General features: G+C 35.4%; 2 protein-coding genes across 10 annotated transcripts in view; one reads left to right on the forward strand and one right to left on the reverse strand.

Annotated features, from left to right (window-relative positions):
- FANCC (FA complementation group C) overlaps positions 1 to 20013 on the forward strand; it is a 299481-nt gene that overhangs the window by 65054 nt on the left and 214414 nt on the right. The gene's annotated exons all lie outside the window — the stretch shown is intronic.
- On the reverse strand, positions 8095 to 8783 carry LOC118922077 (60S ribosomal protein L21-like). Its single transcript, XM_036904373.2, has one exon. The coding sequence runs from the start codon at positions 8605 to 8607 to the stop codon at positions 8125 to 8127; it is 483 nt and encodes a 160-aa protein (XP_036760268.2). The 5' UTR covers positions 8608 to 8783; the 3' UTR covers positions 8095 to 8124.

Consider the following 20013-nt stretch of genomic DNA (forward strand, 5'->3'; position numbering starts at 1 on the left):
GATCAAATTGTGCAGGCCACTGTTGAAATTGGGTAATGTATACAAATCGAGATCATTTTCATCTAATTTCCTTTTTTAATGAAAGGTTAAGCTGGTTAGTTTTTTCCTCCCATACTCTGATGTGTTACAAATGACTACTTGATTGTTTGAACTCTTTGAAATAACTTTTGTACTCTGCTTTTAAAAAATATTGGCAAAAAGGTCATCTTTCAAAATACTGAAAATTAAATTATATTCCTTATCCAAAAGATTTGCTGACAGATACACTATATTTCATTTGCTGTTGGTATACCACATATTTAGCTGTTGGTTGTGGGTGACACTGTTAGAGAACTGATGTTTCTGCTTCATGATAATCCAGGTTCACAGGTCTGTGTCCAATTTATGTGGTAGTGACTATCATTTCTTAAGTTTAAGACTCCCTCTCTTCTCTATTACCTACACGTACAATGAAAGAAACTAAATTTTGAGTCAGGATCAAGGGAAAAAACCTAAAGAGAAAAAAATTCATATTCATTACATAGAGAGGAAAAAAATGTTTTGCTATCTGGGAGAAAGTGAAAGAAAATTAAAAAACTCATTTTGAGTAAGGAAGAATGAGACAATGACTGGTAAATATTTACTGAATAACCTAAAGCATTTTGTAGAGAAAGCTTCCTTTTTTATTCTTATATAAGGTTTAGGTATGCAGCTTTATGATTTGATATCTGTATATACGTCAAAGTGATCATAACCACAGTCTTAGTTACCATTCATCACCTTATAGGTGACCCCCTTTACCCATTTCACCCCTTCTTCAATCCCCTTTCTCATTGGTAACTGGTCTATTATATCTGTGAGTTTGTTTTTGTTTTATTTTGCTTGCTCTTTTATTGTGTTTTTTAGGTCCACATATGAGTGAAATTATATTTATTTGTTTTTCTCCATGTGACATTTTGCTTAGCATAATATTCTCAAGGTCCATCCATGTTGTCGCAAATGGCAAGATTACATTCTTTTCTTTTTTATGGCTGTGTAATATTCCACTGTATAAATATGCCACATCTTTATCTGTCCATCTACTGATGAATACTTAGGTATTTCCATATCTTGGCTATTGTATATAATGCTTATAATTAACATTGGGGTACATATGTTTTTTTTGAATTAGTGTTTCCATATTCTTTAGATAAATACCCAGAAGTGGAATGGTTCAGTCATATGGTAGTTCTATTCTTAATTTTTTGATTAATATCCATACTGTTTTTTGACTGCACCAATTTACAATCCCATCAGCAGTGTAGGAGGGTTCCCTTTTCTCTATATCCTCTCCAACACTTGGTATTTATTGTCTTTTACACAATAGTAGGTGTTATTACCTGTTATTCTAAAAGGTGTTAAGTGATAGGTCATTGTGGCTTTAGATTTTTCCAAATTACTATTGATGTTGACCATCTTTTCATGAGCCTGTTGGCTATGTGTATATCTTTGGAGAAATGTCTATCCAAATCCTTTGCTCATTTTTTAATCAGGTTGTTACTTATTTTTGTTATTGAGTTGTATGAGTTCCTTATGTATTTGGGTTATTAACCACTTATTGGATATATAGTTTGCAAATATTTTATTCCATTCAATAGGTTGCCTTTTTGTTTTGATGATGGTTTACTTTGCTGTGCAGAAGCTTTTTAGTTGATGTCGTCCCTTTTCTGTTTGTTTTTGTTTCCCTTGTCTTTGGAGTTGGAGCCACAAAACTTGCTAAGACTGGTGTCGAGGAAATTACTTTCTGTGTTTTCTTCTAGGAATTATATGGTTTTGGGTCTTACAATTAAGTGTTTAATCATTTTGAGTTAGTTTTTTTTGTAATGGTGTAAGATAGTGATCTAGTTTCATTCTTTTGACTGTAGTTGTCCAGTTTTCCCAGTAACATTTATTGCAGACTGTCCTTTCTCAATTGTATGTGCTTGGGTCCTTTGTCATAGATTAATTGTCCATATATGTGTGGGTTTATTTCTGAGCTCTCAATTCTGTTCTGTTGATCCTGTATGTTGGTGTTTGTACCATTCCCATACTGTTTTACATATACTGATTAATATAGCTTTCTAGTGTAGTTTGAAGTCAAGGTATGTGATAACTCCAGCTTTGTTGTTCTCTCTCAGGATTACTTTGGCTATTTGGATTCTTTTGTGGTTCTGTACGAATTTAAAAATTATGTCTTCTAGTTCTGTGAAGTGTGCCAGTGGAATTTTGATAGATATTGCATTGAATTTGTAGATTGCTTTGGAAAGTATGGGCATTTTAACAATATTAATTCTTCCAGTCTGTGTGCATGGAATATCTTTCCATTTGTTTGTGCCTTCTTCAGTAAATTTCATCAGTGTCTTATAGTTTTTAGTGTAGGGGTATTTCACCTCCTTGGTTACATTTATTGTTAGGTTATTTTATTCTCTTTGATGCAGTGGTTAACAGGAGTGATTTCTTCATTTCCGTTCCTGATTCTTCATTATTTGTGTGTAGAAGCACAACATATTTTTGCATATTGATTTTGTATTCATCAACTTTACTGAATTAGTTTATTCTAATCTAATTTGGATGCCTTTTCTTTTTATTACCTTATTGCTGAGTCTAGTACATCTAGTACTATGTTGAATAAAAGTGACCAGACTGGCATCCTTGTCTTGTTCCTGATCTTAGAGGAAAAGCTTTGAGCTTTTCTCTGTTGAGTATTATGTGAGCTATATAATTGTCATATATGGTATTCATTATATTGAGGTACACTATCATAAATTGATGTTGAAATTTTTTTCTGCATGTATTGAGATAATCATATGACTTTTTTCTCTCATTGTGTTAATGTAATACATCATGTTGATTGATTTGAAGATGTTTAACCATACTTGCATCCCTGGGAATGACTCCTACGTGATTGTGGTGTGTAGTTCTTTTAATGTATTGTTGGATTAGGTTTCCTGATATTTGTTGAGGAATTTTGCATCTATGTCCATTAATGATATTGGCCTGTAACTTCATTTGTGGTGGCCTTGTTTGGTTTTGGTATCAGGGTAATACTGGCTTTGTAAAATGTGTTTGAAAGCTCTCCTTCCTCTTAAAGTTTTTGGAAGAATTTGAGAAGGATAGGTGTGAACTCTTTTTTTTGATGTTTGGTGGGATTTGCCAGTGAAATTGTCTGGTTCTGGACTTCTACTTGTTGGGAGGTTTTTGATTTACTGTTTCAGTCTTGCTGGTAAACAGTTTATTCAGATTTTCTGTTTCCTCATGATTCAGTCTTAGAAGAGTCTAAGAATTTATCCATTTCTAGGAATTTATCCTTTTCTTCTAGGTTGTGCAGTTTGTTGGTGTATAATTGTTCTTAGTATTCTCTTGTTAGCCTTTGTATTTTTGTGATATCGGTTGTAACTCTTTCACTTCTGATGTTATTTGATTCCTTTCTCTCTTTGTCTTGGTTAGCCTAGCGAAGGGTTTGTCCATTTGTTTATTTTTTCAAAGAAACAGCTCTTCATTTTTTGATCCTTTCTAATTTTTTGGCTTCCTTTCATTTATTTCTGCTTTGACCTCTCATTTCCTTCCCACTAGTTTTAGACTTTGTTATTCTTTTTCTTGTTCCTTTAGCTGTAAAGTGAGATTGTTTATTTCAGATTTTTATTGTTTCTTGAAATAGGCCTCTATTGCTATGAATTTTTCTCTTAGAACTGCTTTTGCTGTATCCCATAGATTTTGATATGTCATATTTGTTTTCATTTGTCTCTAGGTATTAAAATTTTTTTTCTCCTGATTTCTTTGATGATTGGTTGTTCAGTAGCATGTTATTTAATCTCCATGTGTTTGTGGTCTTTTTCCACTTTCTTCTTGTACTTAATTCTAATTTCATACCACTTGGTCAGAAAAGATGCTTGATATGAATTCAGTTTTCTTGAATTTTTTGAGATTTGTTTTGTGGACCAAAATGAGATCTATCCTGGAAGTGTTTCATGTGCACTTCAGAAGAATGTGTATACTGCTGCTTTAATTCTGTATATATTGTCCGTCTTATCTATTTTGTCATTTAAGGCCATCAATCCTTATTGATTATCTGGATGAACTATTTTCATTGATGAAAGTGGGGTATTATTCTCCTACTATTATTGTATTGCTTTCAATTTCTCCCTTTATGACTGTTAAAATTTGTCTTATGTATTTTGGTGTTCTTATATTGGATGCATACATACTTATAAATGTCGTATCATCTTGCTGGATTGATCCCCTTTATCATTATGTAGTGCTTTTTGTTTTTTATTACAGTCTTTGTTTTAAAGTCTATTTTGTTTGATATGACTATATCTACTCTAGTTTTCTTTTCATTTCCACTTGCATGGAAATCTGTTTCCATCCCTTCATGTCTGTCTGTCCTTCTGAAATGAGTCTTCTGTAGGCAGCATATCAGCGGGGCTTGTTTTTGAAGTCCATTCAGCTACTCTGTCTTTTGATTGGCAAACTTGTCCCTGTAAAGTAATCATTGATAACTATATATTTATTGCCATTGTGTTCTTGTTTTCTGGCTGTTTTTGCAGTTCCTCTCTGGTCCTTTCTTTCTCTCTTCCCTTGTAGTTTCATGGTTTTCTGTAGTGTTATGTTTAGATTTCTTTCTCATTTTATTTTTTTTTATTTACTGTAAGTTTTTTCCTTGTGGTTACCATGAAGTTCACATATCCTATGTAAATAGGAGTCTGTTTTAAGTTGATAGCAACTCAATTTTAAATACATACCAAAATTTTACATTTTTGCCTCCATTATGTTTTATAATTTGTATTACACGTTTTACACCTTATTTTATGCTTCCCTTAACTAATTATTGTAATTTTAGTTCAGTTTACTACTTTTGTCTTTTAACCTTCATGTTTGCTTTGTGATTGATCCACTATGTCTGATATATATTTATCTTTCCCAGTGAGAATTTTACTTTCTTATGTTTTCTTATCAGTTAGTGTCATTTCTTTCCATTTTAAAAAGTCCCTTTAACATTTCTCCTAGAGCCATTTTAGTGGTGATGAACTCTTTTAGTTTTTGCTTGTCTGGAAAACTCTTTATCTTTCCTTAAAGTCCAGATGATAACTTTGCCTGGTAGAGTATTTTTGGTTAGAAATTTTATACTTCCAGCACTTTGTAATTCAAATGACTATGCCACTCCCTTCTGGTCTGTAAAGTTTCTGCTGCAAAATTTGCTGATAGTCTTATGGGGTTTCCCTTTTATGTAACAAGTTGTTTTTCTCTTGCTGCTTTTAGTTAATCCTTAATTTTTACCCATTTTCATTATAATGTATCTTGGTGGAGATCTCTTTGGGTTCCTCTTATTTGGAATTCTGGGCTTCCTGGATTTGGATTTCTGATTCCTTCCCTGGACTAGGGAAGTTTTTAGCCATTATTCAGGCACTTTATTTTCAAAAATTATTAGAAAAAGAAAAAGAATAATTATATCTTCAAATAATTTTTCTGGTCCTTTCTCTGTCTCTTTAGTATTCCTATAATGCAGATGTTATTCTACTTGGTGTCCCAATGGTTTGTTAAGGTATGTTCACTTTTCTTAATTGTCTTTTCGTTTTGCTCCTCTATCTGGCTGAGTTTCATTACTTTGTCTTCCAGCTCACTGATTTGTTCTGCTTTATCCAGTTTGTTATTGAACCCATCTAGTATGTTCAGCTCAGTTATAACTTCTGTTTGGTACTTCTGTTTTCTGTCTCTTGGTTGAAGTTTTCACTGTGCTCATCCTGAGTTCAGTGAGCACCTTTATGACCATTACTTTGAACTCATTGTCAGATGGATTGCTTATCTCCATTTAGTTTTTTTCCCTGAGATTCTGTGGTGTTCTTTCATTTGGACCATATTTCTCTGTGTCCTCCTTTTGCCTCTGTTATTGTTTCTAGGTAGTAGGTAATTCAACTGCCTCTCAGTCTTGAAGGGACAGCCTTATGTAGGAGATGTTCTGTGGGGCCAAGAAGCACAGTCTTATTTAGTCACCAAAGCCAGGTGCTCAAGGAGTGTCCCCTATGTGGGCTGTGTGCTCCCCTCCTGTTGTGATCGGGTGTGGTTATGGTGTGTTGGTGGGCAGGGCTGGCCCTCAGCCCAGCTGCGGAGGGTGTCTGCAACTGCCACTGGTGGGCAAGCTTCTCAGTAGGGCACTACCACTGGCACTATCAGATTAGAGGGAGACTTCCAGTGAGTCTACAGCCCCTGCCCTGCCCCCAGCACTAGTATTAGTAAGAAAGACTGAGATCCTAAAAATGGCTCCTGGGAGTGTCTCAGTGCCTAGGAAGAGTCACCACTATTTCCTGCCTTTCTGGCAGATACTTCATTGTTAGTAAATGGGTCTATTGTGGCTATGGTCTATGCACTTTTCAAATTGATTTTTGGGTTGCATGAGTCTGTGTGTAAGCCTTTTAAGAGTGGGTTTTCCATTCCCCACACTTTTATAGTTTTCCTGAACATAATTCCTGTTGATTTTCAAAGCCTGGTGCTTTGGGGATTCATCTCCTGCACAGGATCTAAGGTGAATGTGCCTGTTGTGGAACTTGAATCCCTCACTCCTCAGGGAAAGATTCCATGCCTTTCATGTCCATCCTAATTGTGATTTACAACAGCCAGGGTGTGGTTTTTACCCTGGCCAGTCCATATTGTGCCTCATTTTCCTGTCGTGATGGTATCCTTTTATCCTTTGTTATGGAGGCTCTGTTCATGCAATTATCAGGCCCCCATCAGAGGGAATTATTCCACATATATTTGTAGATTTGTTGTATCTAGCGGAGGAGGTGAATTCAGAATCTTGCTATGCCACCATATTATACATAACCTGAGAAACCATTTATTGTTGGAGCATTTTTAAATTGGAAACTGTGTACATAGGCAGTTTTCTGTTACCTGAGTAGGGGAAGCATCTTTTTATAAATCACTTGAGAGGTTTCTGTTCCAGTAAAGTGCCAGGACCAATTGTGCTTCTCCTTTACAGCTGATTTGTATTTTGATCAAAATTGAGTCATTTATTTGTCAGTTTTGGGTTGTCCATAAAAAAAATACAGAGCCATTTGGTGCTGATCATTGGCCATCAGTGTGCATTTTGTGTACTAATCTGTGTAAGTTTTCCATTGTTTCTGTAATAGATTACCATAAACTTAGTGGTAGAAAACAACACAAATTTCTTTTTTTCACACCTTTAGAGAGGAGAAATCTGAAATCAATTTAATGGCTAAAGTCAAGGTGCTGGCACCTGCGTAATACAGAATAACACCTCCATCTCAAGATCCTTAACCTCACACACATACAAAATCTCTTTTGCCATGTAAGGAAATATTCACAGGTTCTGGGAATGAGGACATCTTTTTTTGTCCTGTTGTTCTCAATCATTTCTCTTAGGCTATTTTTATATGGTTTAATTGCATGGGTAAATGATAACCACCTTAAATTTTCATGGAGCAGGTTGGAGGTGTTTTAAAAAAGTGAATACAATAAAAACAAACATAATTCAGAAAACAATTGACTTTTGGTCCAGCCCTGGGTTGCAGGTTTTCCATCTGACCCTGGACTTCAGAGAAATAATATTGAGGATTAGTTCTTGGTACTTAATTGTGTCAGTCCAAAATATGGTGATTTTGAGGTTTCTTTAAGCATTTAGGAAAGTTATGATTCAACTTATTTTACGGTGAGCCCAGGATTTTAACTGAGAGAATGAATCAAGTCCCTATATTTAAGCTTGAATAGGCCCATGATTTGGTCCTGGAATACCTAATTTTGATCTCACAGAGTTAAAACTCTAGGAAAACTTGGGATTGCTCTATATTGCCTAGAATCCTTTGATATTAATAGCAAACTGAACCAAAAATGTTTCTTTCTTTAGGAGAGTCATTAAAGTAAAGAAAAAGCTTCATCTTTCTGTTACATCTTTCTGTTACACTACTGTAAACCCTTAAGCCATGAGAGGTAAAGTTAATTATTTAGGGCATTGTTTCTTAAACTGATATTCTACATACTATTCTTCCATAGTTCTAAAAATGGCTTTATTGATATATAATTCGTATACCATAAGTACCTCCTTTTATTTATTTTTTATTATTATTTTGTTTACAGTCCAGAGATCTTTTATTTATTTATTTTTTACACCCATCAAGCCATGAATTCATAGGGAATGGGTTCCAGCAGCTCAGGCTCCTTTCCATTTGTTCTCAGAAAGTGTGCTTCTCTGGGTGGAGCAGGCTGGCGCTTCAGTTGAACCCAAGTTCCTTTCTCTTTGGCTTCCTTCTTTTTCTGATCATTTTCCTTCACATGCTTCAGAAAGCTCTCTCGGCTCTTAGAGAGCTTAATATGCTTGATACGTATATTAATTCTCTTTGCAAGGATCTTGCCCTTTACTTGTTTGTTTACAACAATGCCAACAGCATGCTGGGTAACATTGTAGACTTGTCCAGTTTTGCCATGGTAACATTTGTGGGGCATTCCTTTTTGAACAGTGCCCATTCCCTTGATGTCTACTATATCACCTTTCTTGTAGATTTGCATATATGTGGCCAAAGAAACAACTCCGTGTTTTCTAAAAGGTCTAGAAAACATATAGCGAGTGCTTCTCCTCTTTCCCTTTGTGTTGGTCATTTTGGGGATTTACTGGAAGATGGCGGTTCCGGCCGAAGAGAGCAGTACCTCCTTTTAAAACATCTAATTTAATGTAGTTTAGTTTATTCACAGAGGTGGACAGCCATCACCACAACATTATTTTGGAGAATTTTCGTCACCCCAGAAAGGAATTCCATATTCATTAGTTGTCACTCCCCATCTCCCTCTCCCAGCCCAATATACTTTCTATTTTATCCTCTCCCCAGCCCAATATACTTTCTATTTTTTGAATTTGTCTATTCTGGACATTTCCTATCAGTGGGATCATGTAATATGTGCTCTTTTACAACTGGCTACTTTCACTTAGAATAATGTTTTTAGTATTCATCCTTGTAGAATGTATCAGCATTTCTTTCCATTTTATGGCTGAATACCATTGTGTGGATATACCACATGTCTTCTATCCATTTACCAATTGATGGGATTCTATTTTTCAGCTATTTTAACTAATTTTATGAACATTTATGTGCATTTTTTAGTATGAATATGTGTTTTCAATTCTGTGTGGTGTATCCATAGTAGGGAATTCCTGGGTCATGTGCTAAATAACTGTTTGCCTTTTTGAGGAATTGCCAGACTCTTCTCCAAAGTATTGTAACATTTCACGTTCCTATCAGCAGCATGTGAAGTGAAGGTTCTGATTCCTTCACATCCTTGGCAACACTTGTTATTATCTGACATTTTGAAATTAACCATGGGTTTTTCATTTGCATTTCCCTGTTGAGTAATGATATGTAGCATCTTTCCTTGTGCTTATTGGCCATTTGTACATCTTTCTTAGGGAAATATCTATTCAGATCCTTTGCACATCTTAAAATTGGGTTACTTATTTTTTTATTATTGAGCTTTTCTTTATATATTCTCTGTACAAGTCCTTGTCAGACATGATTTGCAAATATTCTCCCATTCTTATGTTGTCTTTTCAATTTTTTGTGGTATCCTTTGAAGCACAAAGGTTTTTAATTTTTATGAAGACCAATATATGTTTTCTTTTGTTTTTTTTTTTCCTGCCTTTGGTGACTCATTTAAGAAACCATTGCCAAATCCACTATCATGAAAATTTACATCTATAGTTTATTCTAAGTTTTTTATAGTTTTAGTTTTACATTTAGGTCTTTGATCCATTTTGAGTTGGTTTTTACATGCGATGTGAAATAAGGGGCCAAGTTCATTCTTTTGTGTGTGGCTATCAGTTGTCCCAGGATGTTTGTTGAAAAGGTTGTTATTTCTTCTGAATAGTCTTGGTGTACTTGTTGAAAATTAGTTGACCATGGATGTATGGGTTTACTTCTAGACTGTCAGTTATATCCCATTGATTTATATGACTACCAATGTGCCATTACCACACTGTCTTGTTGCTTTGCACTAAGTTTTGCAATAGGGAGTGTGACTCTTCCAGTCTCTTACAGATTTTCAATGGTACTTTATCTGTTCTAGGTCCTTTCAAATTTCATGTGAATTTTTGAATCAGCTTGTCAAGCTTTACAAAGAAGATAGTTGGGATTCTGATAAGGATTGCATTGAATCTGTAGATCAATGTTTAAAATATTACCACCTTAACAATGTTGTCTTCTGGTCCATGAATATGGGATATTTTCCCAATTAGATGATCTTTAATTTCTTTTACAGTATTTTGTAATTTTCTGAGTATAAATCTTGTACATATTTTATTAAATTTATCCCTAACTTTTTATTCTTTTTGATGCTATTATAAATGGAATTGTTTTTGTGATGTGATTTTGGGGTTGTCATTGACCTTTGTATATAAATCTTGTATTCTGCAACCTTGATAATTCATTTATTAGCTCTTATAGTTATTCTTTTGTGGATTCCTTAAGATTTTGTATGTATGAGATCATATAATGTACAAATAAAGATAGCTTTATTTCTTCCATTCCCATCTGCATACCTTTTATTTATTTCTTGTCTATTTGGACCAGGTAGAACCTCTAGTACTATGTTGCATAGAAGTGGCCAGGGTGAACATCCTTACCTATTCCTGATCTCAGGGGGAAGCAGCCAGTCTTCCACAAATAAGTATGATGTCAGTTGTGGTTTTTTTTGCATATGTCCCCTATAAGGTTGAGGAAATTCCTTCTATTCCTAGTTTTTAAAATTGTTTTTATCGTGAAAGGATGTTGGATTGCATCACTTGGTTTTTTTGCATCTGTTAAGATGATAATGTGATTTTTATTTTTTATTCTATCGCTACAGTGTTTTACATGAATTGATTTTCAGAAGTTAAACCAATCTTGAATTCCTAGGATAAATCTTTGTGGTCATGGTGTGCAATTCTTCCCATATGCTGCAGGATTCATTTTGCTAGTATTTGGGTGAGGATTTTTGTGCCCATACTCATAAAACATAATAGTCTGTAGTTTGCATTTTTTTCCCTTGTGATATCTTTTTCTTGTTTTGCTGTCTGAGTCTTACTGGCCTCAATAAAATGAGTTGGAAGTATTGTTCCTTTAATATTTTTGTGAAAGAGTTTATGAATAATTGCTGTTAATTTTTCAGTAGAATTCAGTGGTAAAGTCATGAGGGCCTGGGTATTCTTTGGGGGTAGTTTTTTGATAACTAATTTTATCTCCTCACTTATTATTTGGTAGTTTGTGTCTTTATAGGAATGTGTCCATTTCATTTATCTAATTTGCTGGTGCATTATATATATATATGCATATATTCATAGTATTCCTTTTGAGTCCCTTATTTCCATAAGGTTCATAGTAATGCCCCTTCCTTTGTCTTTGGTTCTAGTAATTTGAGTCTTATCTCTTCTTTCCCCTTGTTCAGTCCAGCTACAGATTTGCCAATTTTGTTGGTATTTTTAAAGAACCAACTTCTGCATTTGTTGATTTTCTCTATTGTTTTTCTATTCTCTATTTCATTTTCTTCTCTAGCTTAGTTATTTCCTTACTTCTTCTTCCTTTAGGTTTAGTTTGATCTCTTATTAGTGGTATAAACTGGAAGAGTAGATTATTAATTTGAGCTCTTCTAACTTTCTTAAGATAGGCAAATAGTTATAGCTACAGATTTCCCTGTAAGCTCTGCTGTAGCTGTCTCCCATAAGTTTTGGTGTGTTGCGTCTTTGTTTTCATTCATCACAAAGCATTTTTTTCTTCCATTTTTAAAAATTTTGCTATCATTAATCTACAATTACATGAGGAACATTATGTTTACTAGACTCCCCCCATTACCAAGTCCCCCCCACATTCAAAGCATTTTTAAATTTCCTTTTTGATTACTTGTCCCATTGGTTACTTAGTAGTATGTTGTTCAATTTCCACATATTTGTGAATTTTCCTGCAATTTTCCCATTACTGATCTCTAATTTCATTCTCTCATGGTCAGAGATATATTGTCTGTCCACTTAAATACAAGTTATTTTAAAAACGTACGTATCCTAATATGTTCTATCTTGTAGAATGTTCCATGTGACCTTGTAGATTCAGCGATTGGCAGAGATGTCCATAGATGTCTGTTAGGTCTGGTTGGCTTATGGTATTGTTGAATCTTGTGGATCTTATATCTAGTTATTCTATTCATTATTGAAAGTGGGATTTTGAAATCTTCAGCTTTTAACATTAAAGTGTCTGTTCCTCATTTCACTTCTGTCATGTATTTGGTATGCTTGTTAGGGGCACATATGTTTATAATTGTTTAATTTTCTTCATGGGCTGATCCTTTTATAATTATAAGTATCCCTCATTATATCCCTAGTAACAGTTTTTGTTTAAAAGTATATTTTCATGTTACCAGTATAACCATGCCTTCTTGTTTTTTCATGTTTTCACAATATGTCTTTTTCCATCCTTTTACTTCTAGTCAGTTTGATCTTTGAATCTAAAGTATTTCTCTTATAGACTACATATAAATTATATTTCCTAAAATACACTCTGATGATTCCAGGTAGGACTGGAAAAAGATGGTGGTGTGAGAAGTGAGGCAGAAACCTCTTCCCAAAACCACATATAACATGAAAATACAGCAAATACAACTAATCCTGAAAGAGCGACCCAAAGACTGCAAAACAGATTGCCTACATCTGGGGAAAAGAGAAGACCTCACGGAAAAGGGTAAAGTAGCAAAGCTACGATCCGGCAGGACCCAAGCCCTCCCCCACCCCAGCTCACAAGTGGGAGGAAAAGAAAGAGAGCAGGGAGTAGAAGCCCAGGAATATTAAACACCTAGCCATGGAGATCTGCTCCAGGAGCATAAACCCACATTACATAGTGCTCTGGAGATTATGGGTTTGGAAAGCAAAGACAGGCAGAATACTTGGAGAGACTGATATTCCAGCCACTTCTAGAGAGCAGGTACCCATGGCAGGGTGCTCCAGGAAAAAATAAAAGCGGGCACTTTGAAAGACTTCCCAGTAGCAAAAGAGTGTTAAAGGGACTGGCATTACACAGAGCTTGCTGCTGTGAAAGGACAGGTGGACAAAATCATCCTGGCACACTCAACCCAGCAAGTTGGGAACTTTCAGGAGCTTCACACTCTCCATCCCCCTGACTGGCAACACAGCCCAGAGGCCCCACACCGTGATATACAGCCTGCTACTCCTTCCACCCAGTGGCACCAGTCTGCACACCTGCTACCCACACCATCATGCCAGGCCAGCCACAGGGTGACCCCACCTATGGCAGCTACAGGGGCATAACACAGAGACTCCTCCCTGCCTGCTTGGCCCACTGGCCCTGGCAGTGGAGGCAGGCACTGCAGATGGGAAACAGGAAAGAGCACTTTTCACTCAGCAGGTGTTGGCGCCACATGCCTGCGACCCCCACCATTGCTCCAGGTGCTGGGCAGCTCCAGAGAGTACATAGAGCTTCTGGGCACTAGGGGTTGCCTCCTACATGAAGTTAATATTCCATAGGAATCACTAGAAAAATGAAACAGCAAAAAAATTTTGTGCAAACAAGAACCCAACAAACACCAGAAAAAGGGCTAAGTGAAGCTGAAATCAACAATCTCCTTGACAAAGATTTCAAAATAAAACTCATGAACATGCTGATGGAGCTACATAAAAATATTCAAGATCACAGGGAAGACTTTCAAGAAAGAGAAACTTTGAAAAATACAGTATCTGAAATGAAACATACAATGGGGAGATTTAAAAGTAGATTAGAAGAGCTAGAGGAGATGGCAAATGAAATAAAAATTAGAGAACAGGAAAACAAAGAAGCTGAGAAACAGAAAAAAGGATCTCAAGGAATGAAATAATAATAAGAGAACTGTGTGACCAATCCAAACAGAACAATATTTACATTATAGGGGTACCAGAAGAAGAAGAAGAGAGAAAAAGGCATTGAAAGTGTCTTTGAATAAATAATTGCTGAAAATTTCCCAAATTTGGGGAAGGAAAGAGTTTCTCAGGTCATGGAAGCGCACAGATCTGCCAACAAGAGGGATGCTAGGAAGGCAACACAAAGACATATAATAATTAAAATAGCAAAGATCAAGGACAAGGACAGGGTTTTAAAAGCAGCCAGAGACAGAAAAAGTTCACCTACAAGGGAAAGACCATCAGGCTATCAGCAGATTTCTCAGCAGAAACCTTACAGGCCAGAAGGGAGGGCATAATACATTTAATGCAATGAAACAGAAGGGCCTCAAACCAAGAATACTCTACCTGGCAAGATTATCATTTAAATTTGAAAGAGGGATTAAACAATTTCCAGACAAGCAAAAGTTGAGGGAATTTACCTCCCACAAACCTACAGTGTACTTTACAGTATCTCTACAGTGTATTTCAAAGGGACTACTGTAAATGAAAGTGCCTCTAAGGCTAAATAGCTGTCACCAAGAAAATAAGCCATGGTAAAGGAAGTAGACGAAATAATTTAAGCAAATGTGAAATTAAATCAAACTCAGTCAAGGGATACACAAATTACAGAATATGACACCTAATGTATAAAGAATGGATAAAAAAAAGAACATATAGATTGTGTTTGAAATAGCATAATAAATGAGTTAAGTGAGACTGTTAGATAGTAAAGAAGTTGCCCTTCAACCTTTGGTAACCACAACTAAAGTCTACAATGGTAGTAAGTACATATCTATCGATAATCACCCTAAATGTAAATGGACTGAATGCACCAATCAAAAGACAGAGAGTTACTGAATGGATAAAAAAAAAAGACCATCTATGTGATGCCTACAAGAGACTCACTTCAAATCCAAAAACATACACAGACTTAAAGTGAAGGGATAGAAAATGATATTTCATGCAAATGACAGGGAGGAAACATGAGTTGCATTATTTCTATCAGACAAAATAGACTTCAAAACAAAGAAAGTAGTGAGACTAAGAAGGACATTACATAATGATAAAGGGGTCAGTCCAACAAGAGGATATAACCATTATAAAGATCAATGCACCCAACACAGGAGTACCTACATATGTGAAACAAATACTAACAGAATTAAAGGGGGAAATAGAATGCAATGCATTCATTGTAGGAGACTTGAACACACCATTCACTCCAAAGGACAGATCAACCAGACAGAAAAGAAGTAAGGAGACAGAGGCACTGAATAAAGCATTAGAACAGATGGACCAAACAGACATCTACAGAACACACCACCCAAAAGCAGCAGGATACACATTCTTCTCAATTGCACATGGAATGTTTTCCAGAATAGACCACATACTATGCTACAAAAAGAGCTTCAGTAAATTCAAAAATATTTAAATTGTACCAACCAGCTTCTCAGACCACAAAGGTATGAAACTAGAAATAAATTCTGCTAAGAAAACAAAAAAGCTCACAAACACATGGAGGCTTAACAACATGCTCCTGAATAATCAGTGGATCAATGACCAAATAAAAACAGAGATCAAGCAATATATGGAGACACATGAAAACAACTCAACACCCCAAAACCTGTGGGATGCAGCAAAAGCAGTTCTAAGAGGGAAGTATATAGCAATACAGGCTTACCTCAAGAAAGAAGAACAATCCCAAATGAACAGTCCAAACTCACAATTAATGAAACTAGAAAAAGAAGAGCAAATGAGGCCCAAGATAAGTAGAAGGAGGGACATAAGAAAATCAGAGGATAAATAAATAAAATTGAAAAGAATATAACAATAGAAAGAATCAATGAAACCAGGAGCTGGTTCTCTGAGAATAGAAACAAAATAGATAAACCCCTAGCCAGACTTATCAAGAAGAAAAGAGAGTCTAAACACATAACAGAATCATAAATGAGAAATGAAAAATCAATAGGGACACCACGGAAATACAAAGAATTATTAGAGAATAGTATGAAAAATTATATGTCAACAAATTGGATAACTTAGAAGAAATGGACAACTTTCTAGAAAAATACAACCTTCCAAGGCGCAGCCAAGAAGACACAGAAAATATGAACAAAACAATTACCAGCAATGAAATTGAACTGGTAATGAAAAAAATACCTAAGAACAAAACCTGTGGTCCAGATGGCTTCACTGCTGAATTTATCAATCATTTAGCGAAGACCTAATACCCATCTTCCAAAAAGTAGGAGATGAGGGAATACTTCCAAACTCATTCTGTGAGGCCAGCATCACTAATATCAAAAGCAGGCAGACACCACAAAAAAAGAAAATTACAGACCAATATCCCTGATGAACATAGATGCAAAAATACTCAGCAAAATCTTATTAGCCAACCAAATTCAAAATACATCAAAAAGATCATCCATCATGATCAAGTAGGATTTATTCCAGGGATGCAAGAATGGTACAGTGTTAGAAAATCCATCAACATCATACACCACAAGAAAGGATAAAATCACATGATCATCTCAATAGATGCTGAAAAAGCATTTGATAAAATAGAACATCCATTCATGATAAAAATTATCAACAAAATGGGTATAGAGAGCGCATACCTCAACATAATAAAAGTGGTACACAACAAACCCACAGCAAACATCATACTTAGCAGTGAAAAGCTGAAAGCTTTTCTTCTAAGATTGGGAACTAGACAAGGATGCCCACTCTCCCCACTTTTATTCAACAATATAATGGAGGTCCAAGCCACAGCAATCAGACAGCACAAAGAAATAAAAAGCATCCAGATTGGTAAGGAAGAAGATAAATTGTCACTGTTTGCAGATGACATGATGTACATAAAAACCTAAAGAATCCAACAAAAACCTACTAGAACTAATAACTGAATTCACCAATGTTTCAGGATACAAAACCAATACACAGAGATCTGTTCCATTCCTATATACTAATGATGAACTAGCAGAAAGAGAAATTAGGAAAACAACTCCATTTACAATTACATCAAAAATTATAAAATACCTAGGAATAAACCTAACCAAGGAGGTGAAAGACTTATACTCTGAAAAGTACAAGACACTCATGAGAGAAGTAAAGACGACACCTATAAATGGAAATACATCCCGTTCTCATGGATTGGGAGAAATATTGTCAAAATAGCCATCCTGCTAAAGCAATCTACAGATTCAGTGCAGTCCCTATCAAAATACCAACTGCATTCTTCAATGAACTAGAACAAATAATTCTAAAATTCATATGAAATCACAGAAGACCCTGTATAACCAAAGCAATCCTGAGAAGGAAGAACAAAGCCTGGGAATTATGCTCCCTGACTTCAAGCTCTACTGCAAAGCCACAGTAATCAAAACAATTTGGTTTTCACACAAGAATAAATTCATAGATCAATGGAATAGACTAGAGAGCCCAGATATAAAGCCAGGCATATATGGTCAATTAATATACCAAAATGGAGCCATGGATATACAATGGGGAAATGACAGCCTCTTCAACAGCTGGTGTTGGCAAAACTGGACAGCTATATGTATGAGATTGAAACTGGATTATTATGTAATTTCATAGACAAATGTAAACTCTAAATGGATCAAACACCTGAATATAAGTCATGAAGCCATAAAACTCTTAGAATAAAGCATAGGCAAAAATCTCTTCAATATAAACATGAGCAATTTTTCCAGGACACATATCCTCAGGCAAGGGAAACAAAGCAAAAATGAACAGATGGAACTCCACCAAACTAAAAATTTTCTATACAGCAAAGGACTCCATCAGCAGAACAAAAAGGGATCCTACAGTATGGGAGAATATAGTCATAAAAGACTTATCCAATAAGGGTTTAACATCCAAAATATATAAAGAAATCACATGCCTAAACACATAAAACAAATAACCTAATTAAAAAATGGGCAGAGGATTTGAACAGACAGTTCTCCAAAGAACAAATTTGCCCAATAGGCACATGAAAAGATCACTAATCATCAGGAAATGCAAATTAAAACCACAGTGAGATATCACCTCATACAAGTTAGTATGTCCAACATCCAAGGAACAACAAATGCTGGTGAGGATATGGAGAAAGAGGAACCCTCCTATACTGTTGGTGGGAATGTAAATTGGTACAACCATTGTGGAAGGTAATATGGAAGTTCCCCAAAATAAAAATAAAAATATCATTTGACCCAGTAATTCCACTCCCAGGAATTTACCCAAAGAAAACAATATCCTTGATTCTAAAAGACATATGCACCCCTTTGTTTATGACAGCACTATGTGCAGTAGCCAAGATATGGAGGCAATATAAGTGTCCATCAATAGATGAATGGATAGAGAAGAGATACGAAATATATACAGTGGAATATTATTCAGCCATAAGAAGAAAACAAAGCCTACCATTTGCAACAACATGGATGGAGCTAGAGGGTATTACTTTCTGTGAAATATGCCAGGAGGAGAAAGACAAGTACCAAATGATTTCACTTATTTGTCGGGTATAACTACAAACAAAACTGAAGGAACAAAAGAGCAGCAGACTCACAGACTCCACGAAGGAATTAGCAGTTACCAAAGGGAAGGGGTTGAGAAGGGTAGATGGGGAGCGAGGAACAAGTGGATTGAAGGGCATTTTGATTAGCGCACCTGCTTGGGGCGGTCATGGGGAAGGCAATACAGCATGGAGAAGATAAGTAGTTACTGTATAGCATCTTACTACACTAATGGACAGTCACTGCAATGGGGTTTTGGGGAAGGACTTGATAATATGGGTCAATGTAGTAACCATAATGTTGCTCATATGAAACCTTCATAAGATTGTATATGAATGATACATTAATTTAAAAGAATTAAAAAACAAGTAAATGTGATAAAAAATAATATTCCACATATGAAAGAATCACTGAGTCCTTAGAAAGATAATTCTAATAATTATTCAGCAATTCACAGTATACTTGTAGCATTTTCAGAGACTGGATGTCATGTAAAGTTTAAATATCTGAACAGATTAGGTTTATATAGCAGTAGAGCTTCACATGTACATTTCTGCCACTTTTCCTAGGGTGTTTTCCAGTAGTTGTCTCTTCTGCTATAAAGAAAATTTTGCATATAATGAAAAGCAAGTTTTCTTCAAATTGAATTAAATTTAAATTTAAATTAATTATAAATTTTAAATATTTAAAATTTCACCCACTTTATAGACAGCATTCCTTATAACTTATAAGCAGTACATATATGTTCATCTGTTTTTTAGAAAAATAATTGCATCACTCTTCTGTTATGAATAGTAAAACATACTTATAGCACATAGTTAACAACTATTGAATAAGTTCTGCTAAAATGCTAATTTTGCTTGATATGAAAATTTTCTTTTGCTTAGTAAACATATTTAGTATGTTTACAAATGCAGTGAAGGTTCAGTTGTAGTCGATAAAGTGATCAAATGTAGTAAGGTAGTAAACAAATATACGTTCCAGTCACTCAACAAGGATGAAGTTTCTTTAATTAGCAAACAGCCCTTCTCCTGATGCTGCATTACTATCTATTTATTTAATTTTATTTCTTTATTTTATTTATTTTTAAAAATTTTGATATCATTAATGTACAATTACTTGAACAACATTATGGTTACTGGACTCCCCCTATTGTCAAGTGCATACCCCATTACAGTTCCTGTCGATCCGCATAGTAAGATGCTATAGAATCACTACTTCTCTGCGTTGTGCAGCCCTTCCCGTGATCAACCCCCACATTGTCTGCTAATCGTAATGCCCCTTTTTCACCCTTATCCCTCCCTTCCCACCCGTCCTCCCAGGTCTCTTTCCCTTCGGTAACTGTTAGTCCATTCTTGGGTTCTGTGAGTCTGCTGCTGTTTTGTTCCTTTAGTTTTTGCTTTGTTCTTATGCTCCACAAATGAGTGAGTTCATTTGATACTTGTCTTTCTCTGCCTGGCTTATTTCACTAAGTATAATACCCTCTAGCTCCATCCATGTTGTTGCAAATGGTAGGATTTGTTTTCTGCTTATGGCTGAATAATATTCCATTGTGTATATGTACCACTTCTTCTTTATCCATTCATCTACTGATGGGCACTTAGG

Source organism: Manis pentadactyla, chromosome 3 (genome assembly GCF_030020395.1).
Source record: "Manis pentadactyla isolate mManPen7 chromosome 3, mManPen7.hap1, whole genome shotgun sequence".
In the NCBI taxonomy this organism is placed as follows: Eukaryota; Metazoa; Chordata; class Mammalia; order Pholidota; family Manidae; genus Manis; species Manis pentadactyla.

Coding starts and splice junctions, on each gene's coding strand:
- LOC118922077 (XM_036904373.2), bottom strand. CDS start 8,607: ATGACCAACACAAAGGGAAAGAGGAGAAGCACTCGCTATATGTTTTCT.